Genomic DNA, 20,500 nt, shown 5'->3' with positions numbered 1-20,500 from the left:
TCCCATGGAGTGACATTCTGGTTAATAAACAATAATTATATAAATAGGTAATTCAAATAAATAGGTATATAGTGGTCAATTGGTAGTAAGTCCTACAGACAGGTTTCTTCCAGACCCTTCTTTTCCTAGTCATGTTCATATAACACCTTCCTCTCTTCTAGAGGGCATATACTTTTTTTTTTTGGATGTACTGATACCCTGAGTCTGAAGACTGAGAAGGATGGAGACAGTTGTCAATTCATCTTAAAAGATTACTTTGCTTGGGGTACCTGGGTGGCTCAGTCAGTTGAGCAACTGACTCTTGATTTTGCCTCAGGTCATGATCCCAGGGTTGTAGTATCAAGCTCTGCTTTGGGCTCTGTGCAGAGTATGGAGACGGCTTGAGATATTCTCTCTCTCTCTCTCTCTCTCTCTCTCCTTCTGCCCCTCTCCCCCACTCACTCTCAAAAAATATTATTTTGCTTATCTTTTCTGTTATACATTTGTTTCACAAATGGTTACTCAGAAATCAACATACTTTTCTAATTCTAAATTCTTACTTTGTAATAGTAATAATTATCCCCAGATCTTCTTGCAAATGTAATGAAAGTAGGTAGGATCAATTTCACTAAATCAAACTTTTAGTTAGTTTCAGGAGTCAGTAACCTCCAGTGCTTTTCATTCCCAGGACTGGTGTTTCTAGATGTCTCAGTTCCTTCCATACGGAGGACTTATATTGGACCCCCATCTACTTTTTTTCCTGCTCTAGATGGCAGGGGTTAACCAGTGAGAATTCTGCAGGTGTCACAAGTGTGATCACTTCAGATCAAGGCTAGAATCCACCCAATGGATGCATTAGGCCAGGGTTTGTCAAACTTTTTCTGTAAGGGGACAGACAGTATTTTCAGCTCTGTGGGCCAACTGTCTTAGTCACTACTCAACTCTGACACTGTAACTCTAAAGCTGCCATAGACAATATGTAAATGAATGGCATGGCTGTGTTCCAATAAAACTTTATTTACAAAACAAGCAGCAGGCTGACCTCTGCTTGAGGCTGCTGAAGAGATTACTTTCTGTTAAGAACACCTGGGACTTACACTTGAGGTAGGCTAAAAGGATAGGATGGGACAGGAAAGGCAAAGTCACTGAAGAAAGAAGGCCCAACAAATAACAAAGAGCCAGTTTGTCCAAGGAGCAATGTTCATGAATGAAGGTGGCAAGAGACTGAAACACAATTAGGTAAGAACAAGTACATTTATAAGCATGTACCATTAATTTTTGCTCTTCCATCTTTTATTTAAAAATCACACCGTTTCAAAAAATATTTTAAAAGTATTATTTTTAAAGCCATTTTCCTTAGAACCACAAATTTCTTCCTTGTATCAGAAGCTGTGCCACTATCCTGGTTACTTGTGGGTTCAGCAAGCAGTCTAGCAAGTCATCTGTAGAAATAAGTGTTTGAGAAGGAGCCATATTACTATTTGAAGCATTTTGCTCCACAATTGCATCCTCACTTTTACTCATCATTCGTTGCCTCTTGGTACAATGCAATTTTCCAGAGTGTTCTCCATCTTCTCCAACAAAGTCTTTACCATCACCTTCAAATATACTTCCTGTCTTTGAGGGTAGTTCTTCAGAAGTCAGTATTACAGGAACCAGATCAGGGCCAAAGAGACTTGCTGCCTCCTGTTTTACCACTCCCAAGCTTAAGTCCTGGCCGCCTGTCTGTTCCATCTCCATGTGATTGTGCACATTTAATCCTTCCTTTTTCATGTGCTCTCTGTTTGTTCTCATTGCTTGGATTTCTACTACCTTAGATGTTCTGTAATAATCGAAAAGGGCGGAAACAGCTCTATTTAAGTAGCGACAATTGACTTCATGGGATGTTTCCTCAACCTAAGGAAAAAGAAAAACTCTTTAGAATGGATATATGCATTTACATGAATTAGAAAGCAAATGTTCTAGCCAGGGTCGATTTATTACAGGAAATTAATTGCCATGATGAAATCCAGAAGCGGCCTACCTCAGTTGGGTTTAACCAAGCTCTGGTATTGTGTGGGTCCTCTGCAGTTTTGAGGGCACACACAAGTATGCGCGTGATTGCTTCTTCTACCCGGGCTTGGTGGTCCTCTTCCTGAGTCAATATCAAAAAACACATTTTTTTTCATTTGTCTGTATGTCTCATGGCTTAAAACAGAATAGAGTTTAATTGTGTGTCCTATTGTCTTATTAATATAAGCTTTGTTATAGAAGGAATGAACATGTTGTTGGCAGACCACAACTTTTATGTATTCACTATCACCTGCCATCTAGAAGAGCTGCAGAATATTTCACCAACCAAACGGAAGTATTATCCTGTCTATAAGACATAGGCCTTCTTTTGTAGCAACGTGGATGGAACTGGAGAGTGTAATGCTAAGTGAAATAAGCCATACAGAGAAAGACAGATACCATATGGTTTCACTCTTATGTGGATCCTGAGAAACTTAACAGGAACCCATGGGGGAGGGGAAGGAAAAAAAAAAAAAAGAGGTTAGAGTGGGAGAGAGCCAAAGCATAAGAGACTGTTAAAAACTGAGAACAAACTGAGGGTTGATGGGGGGTGGGAGGGAGGGGAGGGTGGGTGATGGGTATTGAGGAGGGCACCTTTTGGGATGAGCACTGGGTGTTGTATGGAAACCAATTTGTCAATAAATTTCATAAAAAAAAAAAAGACATAGGCCTTAAGTATGAGCCATCTTGTGATGTTTTTTCCAATTTTTTCCATTTGTTGACATGTTTAACATTTTTATTTATTTATTTATTTATTTATTTATTTATTTATTTATTTATTTTTTCAACGTTTTTTATTTATTTTTGGGACAGAGAGAGACAGAGCATGAACGGGGGAGGGGCAGAGAGAGAGGGAGACACAGAATCGGAAACAGGCTCCAGGCTCCGAGCCATCAGCCCAGAGCCTGACGCGGGGCTCGAACTCACGGACCGCGAGATCGTGACCTGGCTGAAGTCGGACGCTTAACCGACTGCGCCACCCAGGCGCCCCTAACATTTTTTTTTAAAAAAAGCACTGAATTTGATAAGCTAATTGAGGAATGGAAGAAAAGTTGTAATAAACATTCTTGGCCATAAGAATGGAATGGCTAAAAGTCCAAATATGTTTTTTTTAAAGATACAATAAGCAAAGACTATAGCGTTAATGACAAATTACATTAAAATCAACTTCTGTTCATCAAAAGGCACCAAAAGGGAAAAAACAAACCAGATGTCTGTAACACATAAAACTGGTAGGAGATTAATATCCAGAATATGTAAAGAATCTGCACACATCAGTAAGACAAACAACCCAATCTTTTAAAATGGGAAAAAGGGGGTGCCTGGGTGGCTAAGACAGTTAAGCCACTGTTAATCAACTCTTGATTTTGGCTCGGGTCATGAGTTCATGATTCATGGGTTCAAGCCCTGCACCAGGCTCCATGCTGACTGCATGGAGTCTGCTTGGGACCCTCTCTCTCCCTTTATCTCTGCCCCTCCCCTGCTCATGCTTGAGCTCACTCACTCTCTCTCTCTCAAAATAAGTAAAAATTTTTTAAAAATGGGCAAAAGACATGAAGACAAGCATTTCAAAAAAGAGCAATCACATGACTAATAAACATGAAAATATGCCATTAATAATAAGGAGATACAAATCGAGAAACTGATGAAATTGGTGAAAGAGAGTCTCATAATTCCAAGTGGTGGAGAAATGTGCATTGACAGACTCACTGATGGTGGGAGTACAAACTGGGACAGCAGTTTGGAAAACATGTTGGCATTTTCTTGTAAAATTGAGTGCTGTATACTCTACAGACCAGCAATTCTACTCCTAGAGAAGTACATAGTTTTTAGAGAAACTCTTGTACATGTGTAACAGAATATTCTATTTATAAAAACAAAAAATAGGAAACACTCAATTATCCAGCAACAGAACAAAGAACCAATAAACTGGGTACATTAATATAAGACAGTATTATACCACTGTGAAAAGGAATGAAATCCCCATGATAAGACACCACTTCACACTAGAATGGCTATAATAAAAAAGACAATATCAAGTGTTGGTGAGGAAGTGGAGAAATCAGAATCTTTGTACATCGCTGGTGAAACAATACTGCTTGGGAAACAGCCTGGCAGTTTCTCAAAAGGCTAAACACAGAGTTGCTATATGTGATGGTTAATTTTAAAGTTTATTTATTTTGAGAGAAAGAGTGATTGTAAGTGGGGGAGGGGTATAGAGATTGGGAGAGAGAATCGCAACCAGGCTCTGTGCTGTCAGTGAGGGCTTGAGCTCACAAGTTGTGAGATTATGACCTGACCCAAAATCAAGAGTCAGATGTTTAACTGACTGAGCCACCCAGGCGCCCCTGTGACGGTTAATTTTATTAGTCAACTTGGTTAGGCTATGGTACCCAGTTGTCAAACCCTACCTAGTCTAAATGTTGCTGTGAAAATACTTTATAGAGGTGATTAACCTTTACAATCAGTTGACTTTAAGGAGATTATCCTCAATAATGTAGGTGGACCTCATGTGAAGACCTTAAAAGCAAAGACTAAGGTTTCCTGGAGAAGGGATTCTGCCTCATGATTGTAATAGAAATCTTGAGACCCTGAGTGAGTAGGTTTCTGGTCTGCCAGCCATCCTACAGATTTCAGACTCCAGACTTAAACTTCAACTCTTGTCTGAGTTTCCAGCCTCCTGGTCTGTCCTTAGGATCCATTAATATACCATATGATCCAGAAATTCCACTCCTAGATGGCCACACAGGAGAAATGAAAACATATGTTCACATAAAAAATTGAGCCGTGGAGGAAACTTCAGTGGGCGAGGTGGCTTTGGCGGCAGTCGAGGTGGTGGTGGATATGGTGGCAGTGGGGATGGCTCTAACGGATTTGGTAACGATGGAAGCAACTTTGGAGGTGGTGGAAGCTATAATGATTTTGGCAATTACAACAATCAATCTTCAAATTTTGGACCCATGAAAGGAGGAAATTTTGGAGGCAGAAGCTCTGGCCCCTATGGTGGTGGAGGCCAATACTTTGCCAAACCACGAAACCAAGGTGGCTATGGCGGTTCCAGCAGCAGCAGTAGCTATGGCAGTGGCAGAAGGTTTTAATTACTGCCAGGAAACAAAGCTTAGCAGGAGAAGAGAGCCAGAGAAGTGACAGGGAAGCTACAGGTTACAACAGATTTGTGAACTCAGCCAAGCACAGTGGTGGCAGGGCCTAGCTGCCATAAAGAAGACATGTTTTAGACAATACTCATGTGTATGGGCAAAAAACTCGAGGACTGTATTTGTGACTAATTGTATAACAGGTTATTTTAGTTTCTGTTCTGTGGAAAGTGTAAAGCATTCCAATAAAGGGTTTTAATGTAGATTTTTTTTTTTTTGCACCCATGCTGTTGATTGCTAAATGTAATAGTCTGATCATGACGCTGAATAAATGTGTCTTTTTAAAAAAAAAATTGTACACAAATGTTAACAGGAGCATTATTCATAATAGCAAAAAGTCGACACAAGCCACATATCCACCAGGTGATGAGTAGATAAACAAAATGTAGTATATTCATTCAGTGGAATATTATTCAGCCATAAAAGGGAATGAATTATCGGGGCACCTGGATGGCTCAGTCAGTTAAGCGACCGACTCTTGATTTCAGCTCAGGTCATGATCTCACTGTCGGTGAGATAGAGCCAGGCATCGGGCTCTGAACTGACAGCACAGAGTCTGCTTGGGATTCTCTCTCTCCCCCTCTCTCTGCCCCTCCCCTGCTCCCACTCTCTCTAAAAATAAATAAACATTTTTAAAAAAAGCCAAAACGTTAAAATGTTTTTTTTTTAATTTTTTTAACGTTTATTTATTTATTTATTTATTTTTTTTCAACGTTTATTTATTTTTGGGACAGAGAGAGACAGAGCATGAACGGGGGAGGGGCAGAGAGAGAGGGAGACACAGAATCGGAAACAGGCTCCAGGCTCCGAGCCATCAGCCCAGAGCCTGACGCGGGGCTCGAACTCACGGACCGCGAGATCGTGACCTGGCTGAAGTCGGACGCTTAACCGACTGCGCCACCCAGGCGCCCCACGTTTATTTATTTTTTGAGAGAGAGACAGAGCGTGAGCAGGGGAGGGGCAGAGAGAGAGAGGGAGACACAGAATCTGAAGCAGGATCCAGGCTCTGAGCTGTCAGCACAGAGCCTGACACAGGGCTCGAACTCACGGACCGCGAGATCATGACCTGAGTCGAAGTCGGACGCTTAACTGACTGAGCCACCCAGACACCCCTAAAACGTTTTCTAAACAAGGGAAGATAGTATGATATATGCTACAACATAGATGAATCTTGAAAATACATAATGCTGAGTGAAAGATGCTGGCCACAAAAGACCACATACTACATGATTCCCAAATTGGCAAATCTATAGAGACAGAAAATAGGTTGGTGATTGCCTAAAGCTAGAGGGGAAAATAGGTTGGTGATTGCCTACAGCTAGAGGGGAGCAACTACTAACACGCAAGGGGTTTCTTTTCAGGTTGATGAAAATGTTCTAAAATTGATTATAGTATGATCGCACAATTCCTTTTTTTTTTTTATGAAATCAATTCACTTTTTAAAAAAAAATTTTTTTTAACGTTTATTTATTTTTGGGACAGAGAGAGACAGAGCATGAACAGGGGAGGGGCAGAGAGAGAGGGAGACACAGAATCGGAAGCAGGCTCCAGGCTCTGAGCCATCAGCCCAGCGCCCAACGCAGGGCTCGAACTCACAGACCGCAAGATCGTGACCTGAGCTGAAGTCGGACGCCCAACTGACTGAGCCACCCAGGCACCCCAATTCACTTTTTTAAAAAATATATGAAATTTATTGTCAAATTGGTTTCTATACACCACCCAGTGCTCATCCCAAAAGATGCCCTCTTCAATACCCATCACCCACCCTCCCCTCCCTCCCACCCCCCATCAGCCCTCAGTTTGTTCTCATTTTTTAAGAGTCTCTTATGCTTTGGCTCTCTCCCACTCTAACCTCTCTTTTTTTTTTTTTTCCTTCCCCTCCCCCATGGGTTCCTGTTAAGTTTCTCAGGATCCACATAAGAGTGAAAACATATGTTATCTGTCTTTCTCTGTATGGCTTATTTCACTTAGCATAACACTCTCCAGTTCCGCCCACGTTGCTACAAAGGGCCATACTTCATTCTTTCTCATTGCCACGTAGTACTCCATTGTGTATATAAACCACAATTTCTTTATCCATTCATCAGTTGATGGACATTTAGGCTCTTTCCATAATTGCACAATTCCTGAATATACTTAAAATTTCTGAACTTCACGCTTTATTGTTTTTCCACAGAGTATTCAAATGCACTTATTTGGGATCCTAAAATAGTTCTATTCTAGTCCATTTGCTTCTTAATGGGCTTTTAAAAAGCTGCACTTTTTTAAAGCTACCAAAACTAGTAAAAGAAGTAAAACTCCTCGAAGCTCTCAAAAACCTCCAAGAAATTTTTTTAATTGAGGTATAATTGACACGCAATGTTACATTCATTTCAGGTGTACAACATAGTGACTCAACAACTTATACACTGCTGTGCTCACCACGAGTGTAGTCACCATCTGTCACCATACAACATTCCTACAATTCCACTGACTCTATTCCCTATGCTGTACCTTTCATCCCTGTGACTCATTCATTCCATAACTGGAAGGCTGTACCTCCCCCTACCCTTCATCAAGAAAGGAGAGGGGTGGGGGGGGATGAGCGAAATTACACCATTACAAATATGTTACATATATATTATTTTACATGTATAAATACAGTAAGACACAAAAATGGAAAAATTATTAGAGCAAGAGGAAAGTTGTTAAAAAATTAACAAAAATATTCTTTAAAGTTTGGGGGAAAATATTAATAAAGTAAATATATTTCAATACTAAAAGAATAAGGAGGAATACTAAAAGAAACAGATTTAAAAAAGGCACAATTGAGAAGAATTGAGAATATACTTTATCCTTTGGAAAATATTAAAATAGAATCTGCACCACTTTAACAGAGAAACAAAGAACAGATGAATATTGTACCACCTGAACAGAACTAAAATTTCTACTTTTTTCCCCAAATCTATGTGACTTGTGACAAGAATACCAGAGTCAGGAGTTTGCCTGAGTTACCGAATATTTTACGTTTTAAAACCTAAGGGTTTTTGGAGTCAAATTTGGCAACGTGAAAAAACTATGGTTCAGTGCTTGAAGAGATAAGGATAAAAGCAACACATGACAGAGGAAGATATAATTACTCAGCTCCTAAACTGCATTCCAGTTTTTCAAGGAAGAATGAATGAACTGTGAAGTATATAGAAGTTATAGAAGGAACTACATTTCTGGCTTGGTGAAGGACAGAAATCATCTACTTTAAGTCAGCGTAACTTGTATACTCAATGACACCAATCCTTTGAAAAATTCTAAGAGAGACAGCTGAACAGACAGTATATAACAAGCTTCTAAAAAGACCATAGTGAAGGCTTTTAAACTCTTGGGGCCAGGTGAACTCAAATCTAAATAAAACAGGAACAAATGGTATTCTATATAGTACGTTAAGAAAGAATACATCACAACCAAGTATGATTTGTTCCAGAAATTGATGGCCCATACTAGAAAATCCATTGATTTAATTTACTCAAATACCAGATATTTACTAAAGAGGAGTCTTATTTGATCATTTCCATCGACGCTTAAAAGGCATTCAACAAAGTTTAACACCTTTCCTGAATTAAAAAAAAAACCCAACAAAATAAGTAATGAATTGACAGATACTTAACATGATAATATATATATATATATATATATATATATATATACACACATATACATATATACAACTTACCCACAAATCCAGCATTTTACTTCAAGAAAAATCACTAGAGAATTCTCTCTAAAATCAGAAAAAGACAAGGATGCCCCCTATCTCCATTATTTTGTATTACTGATTTGGAAGTACTAGCCAATGTGATTGGACAAAGGAAAATAACTACAGGAAAACCAATTGGAAAGGAACAGGTAAAAGTATCTTAATTTTCAGATAATCTGAGAGATACCTTAAAACCCAAGAAAGTCAATAAAAAAATCACTACACACAAGAAAATAATTCAAATTAACACAAAAATCAATAGTCTTCATATACACCAACAACATCCACTCAAATGATATAATGGAAGAGAAGACCCACCTCACTTACCATAGCAGCCAAAAAAAGATAAAATGCCCAGGAATAAGCCTTGAAAAGAAATGTGTAAATCCAATGTGAGTAAAACTTTAAAACAATCCTGGAACAAAGACAACTAGACTTGGACGAGAAGAAAGATATCTCATTCCTGGATAGGACATTTCAACACCATACAGCTCATATAAAATTTAATATAAATGGAATAAAAATATCAATCTTTTTTTTCCCTGAAGGTAGATGAACTGACTCTAAAGATCACATGAAAAAACAAATTCAAGAAGAGTCAGGGAAACACTGCAAAAAAAAAAAAGGTTTCTGGCCTTACAGATACTAAAACCATACTGTAAGACTTCTCTAGATAAAACAGGGTGAAGTGTTGAAAGAACATGAAGAAAGGCCAATGGAAGAAATAGACCCAACCAAGTACACATAGATATCTAGTATATGATTAAAGCAACATTTCAAATCACCAGAGAAAAGACAGACTTTAAAATAAATGATGTCCCTGACAATTCTATTATCATTTGGTAAAAGATAAAAATAGATCTCAGAGTGCCTGAGTAGCGCAGTCGGTTAAGCTTCCGACTTCAGCTCAGGTCATGATCTCGCCGTCAGTGAGTTCGAGCCTGCTTCGGGCTCTGTGCTGTCAGCACAGAGCCTGGAGCCTGCTTTGGATTCTGTTTCTCCTGCTCTCTCTCTCTGCCCCTCCACTGCGCTCTCTCTCTCTCTCTCTCTCTCTCTCTCAAAAATAAACATTAAAAAATTAAAAAAAAAATAGATCGCAACCTTACATCATACATTAGTAAAAACCACTAAGTGGATGAGAGACCTAAATGTAAAAAAATGAAACAATCCAAGTTCTAAACTCCTTTATGACCTGGAAAAAGGAAATGTTTTTCTAACTATGATTCAGAAATCAGAAGCAATAACGTTCAACAATATATCCTGTTGGTGAGGCTGTGGAGGAAAGAAACACATCATGTACTACTGATGGAAATGCAAAATGGCACAATCACTGTAAAGTAGAATTTGGCAAAACCTAACAAAATTAAAGATCCATTTACCTCATGATTTGGCTAACCCACTTTTAAGACTACCCAAAGACACTCTCCTGGCAAATATAAAACAACATGTACACAAGGTTACTCACTGGCACTATTTATAATTACAAAAGGCTGGAAACAACCCAAACATCCACCCACATGGGAACCAGTGAATAAATGATTCTGTGCTATATAATGGGGTACTGAACAGCTGTTGGGGAAAAAAGTGAAGATATCTCTGTAATATCATGTAGTCAAATTCAGAATAGTATTGTTGTGTGAAAAAAGCAGGGTGCAGAACACTGTAACTTATTACTTTCTGTGTAAGAAAGGAGAGGAACTAAGAGGGAATATATATGGATAAGCATATAAATCAAATATATAAAGGTTTGTTTACATTCTTATTCACATATAAAGTCATAAATATATTTGTTCATTTACTTAATTATTTCCATATATGTTCACAAAGAAGATATACTGGAATGATAAACTAGAAATAATTAAAAACAGAGCCCTGCCCAAGGGAAGAAGGATGGAATGGAGGGGACAGAGAGGAAAAGGAGAATTCTCTACATATACTTTTTAATACCATTTTAACAAGTTAAATGATTAACGTATTCAAAATATTAAATTAGGTCAAAATGGGAAAAAAAGTGGGGCGCCTGGGTGGCGCAGTCGGTTAAGCGTCCGACTTCAGCCAGGTCACGATCTCGCGGTCCGTGAGTTCGAGCCCCGCGTCGGGCTCTGGGCTGATGGCTCGGAGCCTGGAGCCTGTTTCCGATTCTGTGTCTCCCTCTCTCTCTGCCCCTCCCCCGTTCATGCTCTGTCTCTCTCTGTCCCAGAAATAAATAAACGTTGAAAAAAAAAAATGGGAAAAAAAGTAAATCCTAATGTTGAAAACAAACTGAAACAAACAAATCTACCTAAAATTAGTAACATGACCACAAGTGAAAAGAATCCCTTCACAGTAATTTCTAAACACAGTACTTTGTACCCCCTTACTGGAATATGGTCTAACAATAAAAAGGATCAAAAAGAATCTTAAATTTTTTTTGCAAGTTTTGTGGTTAGTAATACTGATATTGGAATTTTGAAACTGTAAATGTGAACGTCTTAAACATATATAGGTGAATAAAGGAAATAAGCAGATGTTACTGTAAGGATGGATCTGGATTTTCAGTGTAAGAGAAGAGATAAAAACACAGAAACAAATAGGGAAAAATTTTATAATATTAATCTTGAATTAGAAATATAAATATATCCATATCTACCTATCTACCTATCTACCTATCTATCTTACAATCTAGCTTTATCACTTAAAGGTCTGGAAACAGTGACACACCAGTAAAAACGAACGACAGCCTCAGAGCCCCAATCTCAGTTTCTAAGTACCATCCCTCACTGAAACGAACCATGACCACTTGGAGAAATTACTGATTTCCAAGTGCGAGGCAAGGAAAATACAAGGCAATCCTGAGATATCTTCTTGTACTAGAAAGCAAGGATACATTCTAGGATGAATGAGGACATATCAAAAGGGCACAGGCCCGCTTGAAGGAGTTCACTAACAACACAGAAGAGAACCAAATTCAAAACTATCTTGGCAAGCTGGAATGCTCAACCAAATGACCATGACAACAGCTGAGAGAGGTGACTGGAGTCCTGGATGCAGGTTTAAATAACCAGCTTTACAGCTTCACAAGGGAGGGCAGCCAGACATGGAAGCTGATCATGTGAACAAAAGCACTGGATATTCTCAAGCTGAATATGAACCCAAAGTGAGATCAGATTCCTAAAGGCTAATGCGGTATTATAAGCAGCACTGAATAAATTTAGGATCTAAGTCATGTGAGACAGAAATCATATTCCATGAACTGAGGCCTCCTGGTATTTGTACATTAGGAGGGCTACTCTTGACATAATAGTCCTTCCTCCTCCTCATAGCAATTTCTGTTTTTAAACACTTCCCATGTGTTAGGCAGCGGATTAGTTTTCCCCAACTTCAGTCTCACAACTACCCTACTGAGGTGGGTGCAATCATGACCCCCATTCTGCAAGTGAGGAAATTTAGGCTTAATGAGATTAGCTAACTATCTAGGTTAGCCAGCTAATAAAGGTACAGACCTGAAACTTAAACCTACCAAGTTCCAAAGTCTATGACCAAAATGGTGAAGAGTCTGGAAAAAAATAAAAGTCATATAAAAAACAGTATTAAAGAAACCAGAGGTTTTGAGCCTGGGAAAGAAAAATTTAAGGAGACATATGGCAGGTATCTTCAAATATTTAAAAAAGAAAAAAATTCAGGGTGCCTGAGTGGCTCAATCGGTTAAATGGCTGACTCTTAATCTCAGCTCAGGTCCTGATCTCAGGGTCGTGAGTTCAAGTCCCACACCAGGCTCTGCAGTGGGCGTGAAGCCTACTTAAAAAAAAATTGTGTATAGTTTCAGAAATAATCGGTACGTTGATAAGCAGGTGGGTGACAGCTCCACTATTTAACAGTGAAAAGAGCTACCTTGAGAGTGAAGCACTGTCAGGACTGGGAGTAGATGGTATTTTGACATTTGCCCCAACTACAATTCAGCATGCTACCAGCAGAACTGAGTAACTAACTGAGTCTACAAATCTCCCACCATTCCTCTCACCTAATCCCGATAGTACAGCTTCTTGTGATTAGTATTCATTATGCTCCACCCATGACAAAGCCCTCCCCATTACCAAAGGATGAGGAAATCCCGAGGGGAGGATACAGTAGCCAAAGAGAAACGAGAGGTGCATTCAAAACCTTTGCAATCAAAGCCTCTGGTTAAAGAGGCACAGGTGCAATGAAGGCCTTGGTTGAACCACACTGGGCAGCCATTTTTCATTGTCAAGTAGAGCAGGTGACCAGGATTAAGCAGGGCATATTTCAGGGAAAAGTCCTCTGGCAGAAATGAAATGATAAAGTCTTGGCACTCAAAGACTCTACTTTAAGGAAATGTATAAGCCAGGACAAAGAATTGTGCAATTAGTAATAAGGACCCTGAACCAAGAAGCAGTTATCTCTGGCCCAGATGGTATAGAAAGGACTGGTAATGTGGAACATACACGGCAGATCTAGACAGGCCCAACACAGTTCTCCTAATAACACTAGTCAAAGGAGAAGACCCTGCACACCAACACTGGGGCCCATCATGTGCGCTGAAAAGAAAGAATGGTGCATCACCGAGAATCCTAATTCCAACCTAAACACCCATTAACACAGCATAGAATACATCAATGATAGCATATCAAACCAAAGTTAATACTGGAACTTTTTTTTATAGACAGACTATATATACCTTAAAAGCAGGGATTACATTTACTTAAAAAAAAAAAAAAAAGTACCAGCTCAATCCATGAGTTTATACTGACAGTGACGGGATCGATGGATTCTACGTAATGCCACCAGTGTCTGGGAACAAACAGAACCTGAAAAGCAAACAAAAAGTAAGTTAGCACAAGAACAGCACATTTTGTTTTTATGTCAGAATCAGACCCTAGCTGAAACTGCTAGGAATACATACAAATTTATAGTAACATTGCTGTCGGAAAGGGAAACCAGAAACAAAAACAAACACGCAATCTTTTATTCCTTTTTTTAATTGACAAGTTCATATCTTCTACAAAGAATACTGCTAGCTTTCCAGTCTCCTTAATCCTAAACTTGTTCTGTCTGCATCTAAATATTAGTAAAGGACTCTGAGATTCTAAGTTTTCCTCCTTTCCAATGCAAACTAGTTGTACGCATTCTGAAAGAGGGCATAGGTAAAAATATAGGAAGTAGTTTGTCTTCTCATGGTCTAAAAATGAAGCCAATGAAGAAACAATAGGTGGAAAGGGAGCACTGGATAAGTGATAACTTAGAGGATCGGACGTTGGTGCTAGAGAACGTCAGAGGTGGGAGATGCAGGCAGGAACCAGGGAGGGCAGGGGCAGCCCAGATGGAGGAAGTGCGGTCTGAACCAGGGTTAGGAGAGAATGTAGACAGAGGAAAGAATGAGGACATGTCAGGAGGGAGAAGTAGCACAGGGAGGTGGGGCTGTTGAGGTACAGCAAGTAGGCTAGTCTTACTATTACAGACAGAGTAATGGGAGATAAGGTGGGAGAGTTAGGGTAGGGCCAGTGGAGGGCCCTGAATTCAGAATAAAAAATCTGGATATTACTCTGTAAGCATTAAAGAGTTGCTAAGAAGTTTTTAGTAGGGGGATAGTCAGAATAGAGACATTATGGGAGAGCCTAGGAAGGACAGGAGATTCTTATAATGGTCTAATTATTAAATGTTAAGATTTAAAATGGAAGATTTAGTAAACAAAAGCAACAGACAGAGTCAAGAAGGATTGCATTTGTCCAGATGCAATATGAGATTAGCACCCATGGAAGTTGGGCAGAGCAGATAGGATGATCTTCAGAGATTTAGAAAACTGGTGGCATTTGCTATGAACAAAGTGGAGCTACGATATGGGAAGAAGCACCTTTTAGGAGAACTGAGCCCTAAAAAGGGCTACTGTACTTAGTCATTAGGAGGTCATAAATGTCCCATCAGGTTATACTTTCAGTAAAGTGGTAAGAGAGGGAACCAGTCATTGGTAGATTAAAGAATGAGCAGAATAAAAGACACACTGATATAATAGAACCACACATTCAAATCTGGCTATGAAAACAGAAGACAAATGAATTACCAACCACTTCACATCCACTAGAATGGCTAGAATAATAAAATAGTGATAATGATAGTAATAATGGAAAATAACAAGTGTTGGTGTGGATGTGAAGAAATCAGAACCTTCACACATTGCTTCATGGGAATGTAAAATGTGTAGCTGCTGTGGAAAAGTTTGGCAATTCCTCAAAAAGTTAAACACAGTGCTGCCATATCACTGCCAGCAATTTCACTCCTAGGTATATAACCAAGAGGACTGAAAACATATGTTCACTCAAAAACTGTACTCAAGTGTCCATATTCTTCATAATAGCCAAAAAGTGGAAACAACCCAAATGTCCATTAACTGATCAATGGATAAGCAAAATGTATATCCATAGAATGAAATACATTTAGCCATAAAGAGGAATGAAGTACTGATAACATTCTACAGCCTGGTGCTATGTGAAAGAAGCCAGACACAACAGGCCACTTGTACGACTGCCCTTAAGTGAAATGTCCAGATTAGGTAAATCTATAGAGATATAAAAGAGATGAGTGGTTGTCAGAGGCTGGGGGATAGGTGTCTAGGGAGTGACAGCTAACGGGTTGAAGCAACTTTGTCAAGTTACATTATTTGTGCTCATAAATGAAGGAAGCAGGAAAAGAGCCAGTGAGAAGGGAGTGAAGGAAGAAAACAGGCAGGGGAGAGGAGCACTTGAGGAAATAAAATCTCCTAAAGAACCTAAAAAACTTTTCAAATTGTTAATGAAATACCAGACAGCAAATTCCAATGTTGCAAAGGTGATTTTCCCCACTGGACCGAAGCACTAAGAACAAAATCTTTGGAATATTTCAGAGGCAGTCCTTTGTAAAAGGAACATTCATTCTTGCTTAACAGCAAATCATTCTCTGTTCATTCTGCTTTTGTTACCCCATCACTTGGATGCATTCCAACCTGCATTTAGGTTCTAGTATAGTTGGAAAGATACTAATTGTGAGTAAATTTTCCAAAGTTGCTCTAGTACCCATGCCTTGACACTTTCTCTTAACGTTATTAATAATGACTGTTAGGACCACCTGGGTGGCTCAGTTGAATGTCTGACTCTTGATTTCGGTTCCGGTCATGATCTCACAGCTCATGAGATTAAGCCCTATGTCAGACTCCAGGCTGGGCATTTAGGCTGCTTGGGATTCATTCTCTCTCTCTCTCTCTCTCTCTCTCTCTCTCCCTCCCTCCCTCGCTCCCTCCTTCCCCTGCTCATGCATGTTCTCTCCCAAATTAAAAAACAAAACAAAACACGGTGAGTTCTTGTTTTCCTCCAAAGTTCATTCTCCTCTTCACTAGTAGGAGGAGCTATATTCCCTTTTCCCATAGTTCCAGGACCTGTGAAACTAAGAAGTATATGTCTGAAACCTTCTAATAGCAGAGCAGCAGGGAAGAAAATCATTCTCATTTGTACTGGTGGTGGGGCATGTGGCATAAGGACATGAAAGAAGTTATAGCTGGGGTGTGTGCTGACAGGTCATCAGTGTTTTAAAGCCCCCATTACCTGCCCTGGATTCAGGGTAACCACATGTCTTCGAGCTTTGCAGAACCGAGGAAAACGTTTTAAATCAGGATTGACAACATTGATTTTACTGAACACACTAGATTCTTCATAAGGGATTCTAGTTGGATAAAGGAAAGGAGTATCTTCAGGTGGAAAGAGATGCCATCTTTTCCTAATTAAAAAAAAAAAAGATATAAGTTAATACTCTGAACTTGAGACAAAACACCTAAGAAGGCAGTGGCTAAGTGTTCATTTTCATTCAGTCCATAAAGGAATACAAGAGCAATCTCAGTGGTCACTGGGCCCATCTCTCAGTGGTGGAATCTCCTATGCAGACAGGGGTGCAGGTAAGGCAGCAACTAGTGGGTATCTCCTGATGCCCTGAGGCAGCCCTATTGCTGGGACAGGATCTAGTTTGTAAGATCATTCTTTCTTATCTCAGATCAGAGTCTGCCTCCTCATCAGTCAGATTCTGTCCTTGATTCCAGAGCTACCCTGAATAACCCCTCCCTTTCAAATATCTGTATTCTCATCTTCTCCAGGAGCCACCCACAGTATTATCCACCAAATAGTTTCTAGACTTCTCCCAGTTTGGATTGTAAATTCCTTAAGTGAAACCTGTGTTAGGTTAATCCATGAGGAAGAGAAATGCACAAATGATGACCCACAGCTAAAGACTGATATAATACAGGAATTTTCAAAAAGAGAAAACTGTAAGATGTTTCAGTCACTTCAATATTTTTGAAAAATGGAGGTGATAAATTTTAAATCGCAAAACACTAGACACACCCACACTTCCAGCCAATAAAGGGGGGACATTTGAGGCAAAGAAGGGAGAAGTATAACATAAGAAGATACACAGACAAGGAAGGAGAGAGAGAGAGAGAGAGAGAGAGAGAGAGAGAGAGAGACTACTTCTGAGAAAAGACTTAAAGCTCTCTAGTGACCCCCTTGGAGTTACGGTTACAGTTACAGTAGGGCCATTGCATTCCTTTCAGGACGAGGAAGCAGTTGGCTGCTATTCTCAAACTAAGAAGTAGACACCAAAGTCTTATTTTGCCTTAGAGATGATAAAGCTGCTCCATTTCACTATAGTTATGACAGTTTGGGAGAATTCTCGGCATTTATTATGTTTAGAACATTAGAGCTGGAATAACTCTTAAGAGATCATCAGTCTAATTTCATTTTCAAAGTAGTGGAAGAGGAACCCAGTACTTGCTCAGCGTCATTCACTAGACCAGTGGATAGTGGTGGACCCAGAACTAGGTCACAGATCTCCTGACCTCTTCAGGTCCCAGCTCCTACCTCTGTCTCATGGCTGTGTTCCCACAGGAATACCCATAATGGTAACAGTCCCATACAATTTGTTTTGTTTGGCTTAAAATGTAATATACAGTCAACCCTTCAACAACATAGGTTTGAACTGCACAGGTCCACTTATGCGCAGATGCTTTTTCTTTTTTTTCTTTTCTTTTTAAGAAATCTCTGTACCCAATGTGGGGTCTGAACTCACAACCTCAAGAGTAAGAGTCACATGCTCTATCAACTGAGCCAAAAGGTGCCCCCAGATGGTTTTCCAACAAAGACAGTACAGTACTGTAAATATATCTTCTCTTCCTTATGATTTTCTTAATAACATTTTCTTTTCTTTACCTTACTTTATTGTAAGAATAAGTATATATACCTCGGACATACAAAATATGTATTAATCAACTGTTTATGTTATTGGTAAGGCTTCCAGTCAACAGTGGTTAAGTTTTTAGGGAGTCAAAAGTTATATGTGGATTTTCAACTGCGCAGGGGGTGGGCACCCCTAACCCTCGCATTATTCAAGAGTCAACTGCATATGCATCCTTCTCTTATCAATCAGAAAAAGTGGTCAATCACCATGTCATTCCCTGATCAAAAAACCTCTCATTGTCCTTCATGCTGAAAGAGAGTAAGAGGTATTTGCTTGGAAGTCAACCTCAGGCTCCAACTTCCCTTTCCTGCCTGATGATCCCTTTGCTTCCAATGCACAATTTAACACAGGATGACTCACAGGGTTCTCTATACACCCCATATTTTCCTAGGGCTCTGCTCATGCTGGTCCCTCTGCTCCTCCCACCCATGTCTTTTGAACATTCACCCTTTCTTTAAAGCCTAACATAAATAAATGGCAGCTCTTCTCTGAAATCTTCAACTTTCCAGCAGGAACGCTATCCTACTTTTCAGTACCACAGCTCTTTTGAAACCTTCCTGAAGGGCATGTTCATTCTGCCTCCTATCACAGCTACCTGTGGGCTTGCCTGTACTCCTATAAACTCACTCAGGGCAGAGAGGGATCTTACTCATTCACCTCCATTCCTACTGTAACACATGGTACCTGCTATATCACAGAAAGAACACAGGGTTTTTTTTTGTTTTTTGTTTTGTAATGTTTTCCTAACTGAATTTCTTTCCCAATTCAGAACACATGCAAAATAGCTACTTACAACAATACCTCCCTTACCAATTTTAAGGCTCAGACTATGAACTCCATAAGGGCAAGGACCATGCACACGATTCATTGTGGCATCCACAATGAATACTTAATAATGTATCCAAAACACTCTATGCCCTTTAGAAAGACTTAATGAACCCAGAAGTAGACTATCTTATACCATGTTTTAAGAGTTTCAAAAAGTTTCCAAAATACTTTGCATGTGAAATCTATTCACATACTTATTTACTGTTTCTTTTGGAACACTTATAATCCTTTTCATGTCTAAAGAGTTTGAGAACTTGGAAATATCCATTTCTGTTTTTCCCTCTGTACCATCCTGTAAATGTTCCAAAAGGCCAGGAAAGGAGACTGGAGCATCACTAATTAGGGGAAAATAAGGCTGTACGTAAAACATTCTGAATAATCCTCCAATGGGCAGAAACACATAAACTCTCAGGGAACTCCCGGAACCAGGGACTATTAAAAATATTGCCTGACTTACCCTTATATATCTCAAGGTCTACAGACACATGGAAAAGAACTTACCTAAAGTAATAAGATACGGCACTGTCTACACGTAGGCACAGACTAAAATTTAGACTTCAAAGGGGCCACAAATACCACCTCATGCAGCAGAGTTCCCAAACCAGGCTCCCTGGCATCTCCTCAGAGGCCTTAGGGTAGGAGCAAAGCCTCTTTCTTTCACCAAACAGCTCTGCTCTTATTTATTTAGGTTTGAAGGAAGGGTCTTCCTGCTTTTAAATAGAAGTCTGAAAACTACAAACACAGACACTAGGCAGTTGTCTAGCTGAACGCGGAGTGGGATCCTGGAGCTCTAGGATCAGGTTTCTGAAGGTAAGCCTGATCATGGCTGAGAGACACATGGAAACCATCATTTGAACTGTTCCCCTTACTTCAAAAAGGAGGAAACTGGACGAGAGATTAGGAGATCTGCCCTGGTCAGAGGTCATTTCCACAGGGTGGAAATGGGGCTAAACCTTGGGGTCTGCTACCTGCCTGATCCTCATTCTTCTTTCTGTATCTCTCTCTCTCTCTCTCTCTCTCTCTCACACACACACACACACACACACACACTCTCTCTCTCTCTCTCTCTCTTTCTCTCTCTCTCTCTTTCCCCCACGTGCACCTGTGCATTACCTTCCTTGTACCTGGAATACTAAATTGCAACCATAGGAGTCCAGATGACAGGGAGTATGGGCCCCCATAGAGCCAATCCACAATGTACTTTCCCGTCCATTTCTTCCAGGAAACCCAAAGTCAGACCATATCACGCCCTGTTTTGAAAATAAAGTTACAGTCCATCAAGAACCAAATCTTCTATATGGTAGTGTTACACATTTTCACTTGCATATCTGTTTTCTGGCACTTGGAACACTCTTATACAGAAAATGCTACAGATGGAAGTTAGGTTTCCAGAGCAGTCCAAGAAATATTTTAAACCAATAACATACATGAGTTATCTCACTAATAATAGTTATTCAACAAATATTTACTGACTGTTCTAGAAGCTTGTGATGAATCACTGAATAAA

The 20,500-nt window shown here is 39.6% G+C and overlaps 1 protein-coding gene across 3 annotated transcripts in view; it reads right to left on the bottom strand.

Moving 5' to 3' along the window:
- Nucleotides 1–976: 976 nt before the first annotated feature.
- The window catches only part of HSPBAP1 (HSPB1 associated protein 1), a 59,801-nt gene continuing 40,277 nt past the window's right edge, over nucleotides 977–20,500 (bottom strand). The window contains exons 4-9 of one of the 3 annotated variants that reach the window (XM_047098881.1): nucleotides 20,107–20,243; nucleotides 16,485–16,656; nucleotides 13,638–13,721; nucleotides 9,235–9,282; nucleotides 2,003–2,113; nucleotides 977–1,875 (exon numbers count right to left, since the gene is read on the bottom strand). In XM_047098881.1, coding sequence (XP_046954837.1) covers nucleotides 1,336–1,875; nucleotides 2,003–2,113; nucleotides 9,235–9,282; nucleotides 13,638–13,721; nucleotides 16,485–16,656; nucleotides 20,107–20,243 — 1,092 coding nt within the window. In that variant the 3' untranslated portion in view covers nucleotides 977–1,335. The remainder of the gene's footprint in view (nucleotides 1,876–2,002; nucleotides 2,114–9,234; nucleotides 9,283–13,637; nucleotides 13,722–16,484; nucleotides 16,657–20,106; nucleotides 20,244–20,500) is intronic. The other 2 variants (XM_047098879.1, XM_047098880.1) reach the window with 2 other exon arrangements.

Source organism: Lynx rufus, unplaced genomic scaffold (assembly GCF_022079265.1).
Source record: "Lynx rufus isolate CCGP_SWC_20201006 ecotype Redwood Valley unplaced genomic scaffold, mLynRuf1.p SCAF_5, whole genome shotgun sequence".
NCBI lineage: Eukaryota > Metazoa > Chordata > Mammalia > Carnivora > Felidae > Lynx > Lynx rufus.
This window is presented reverse-complemented; position numbering and strand designations above follow the sequence as displayed.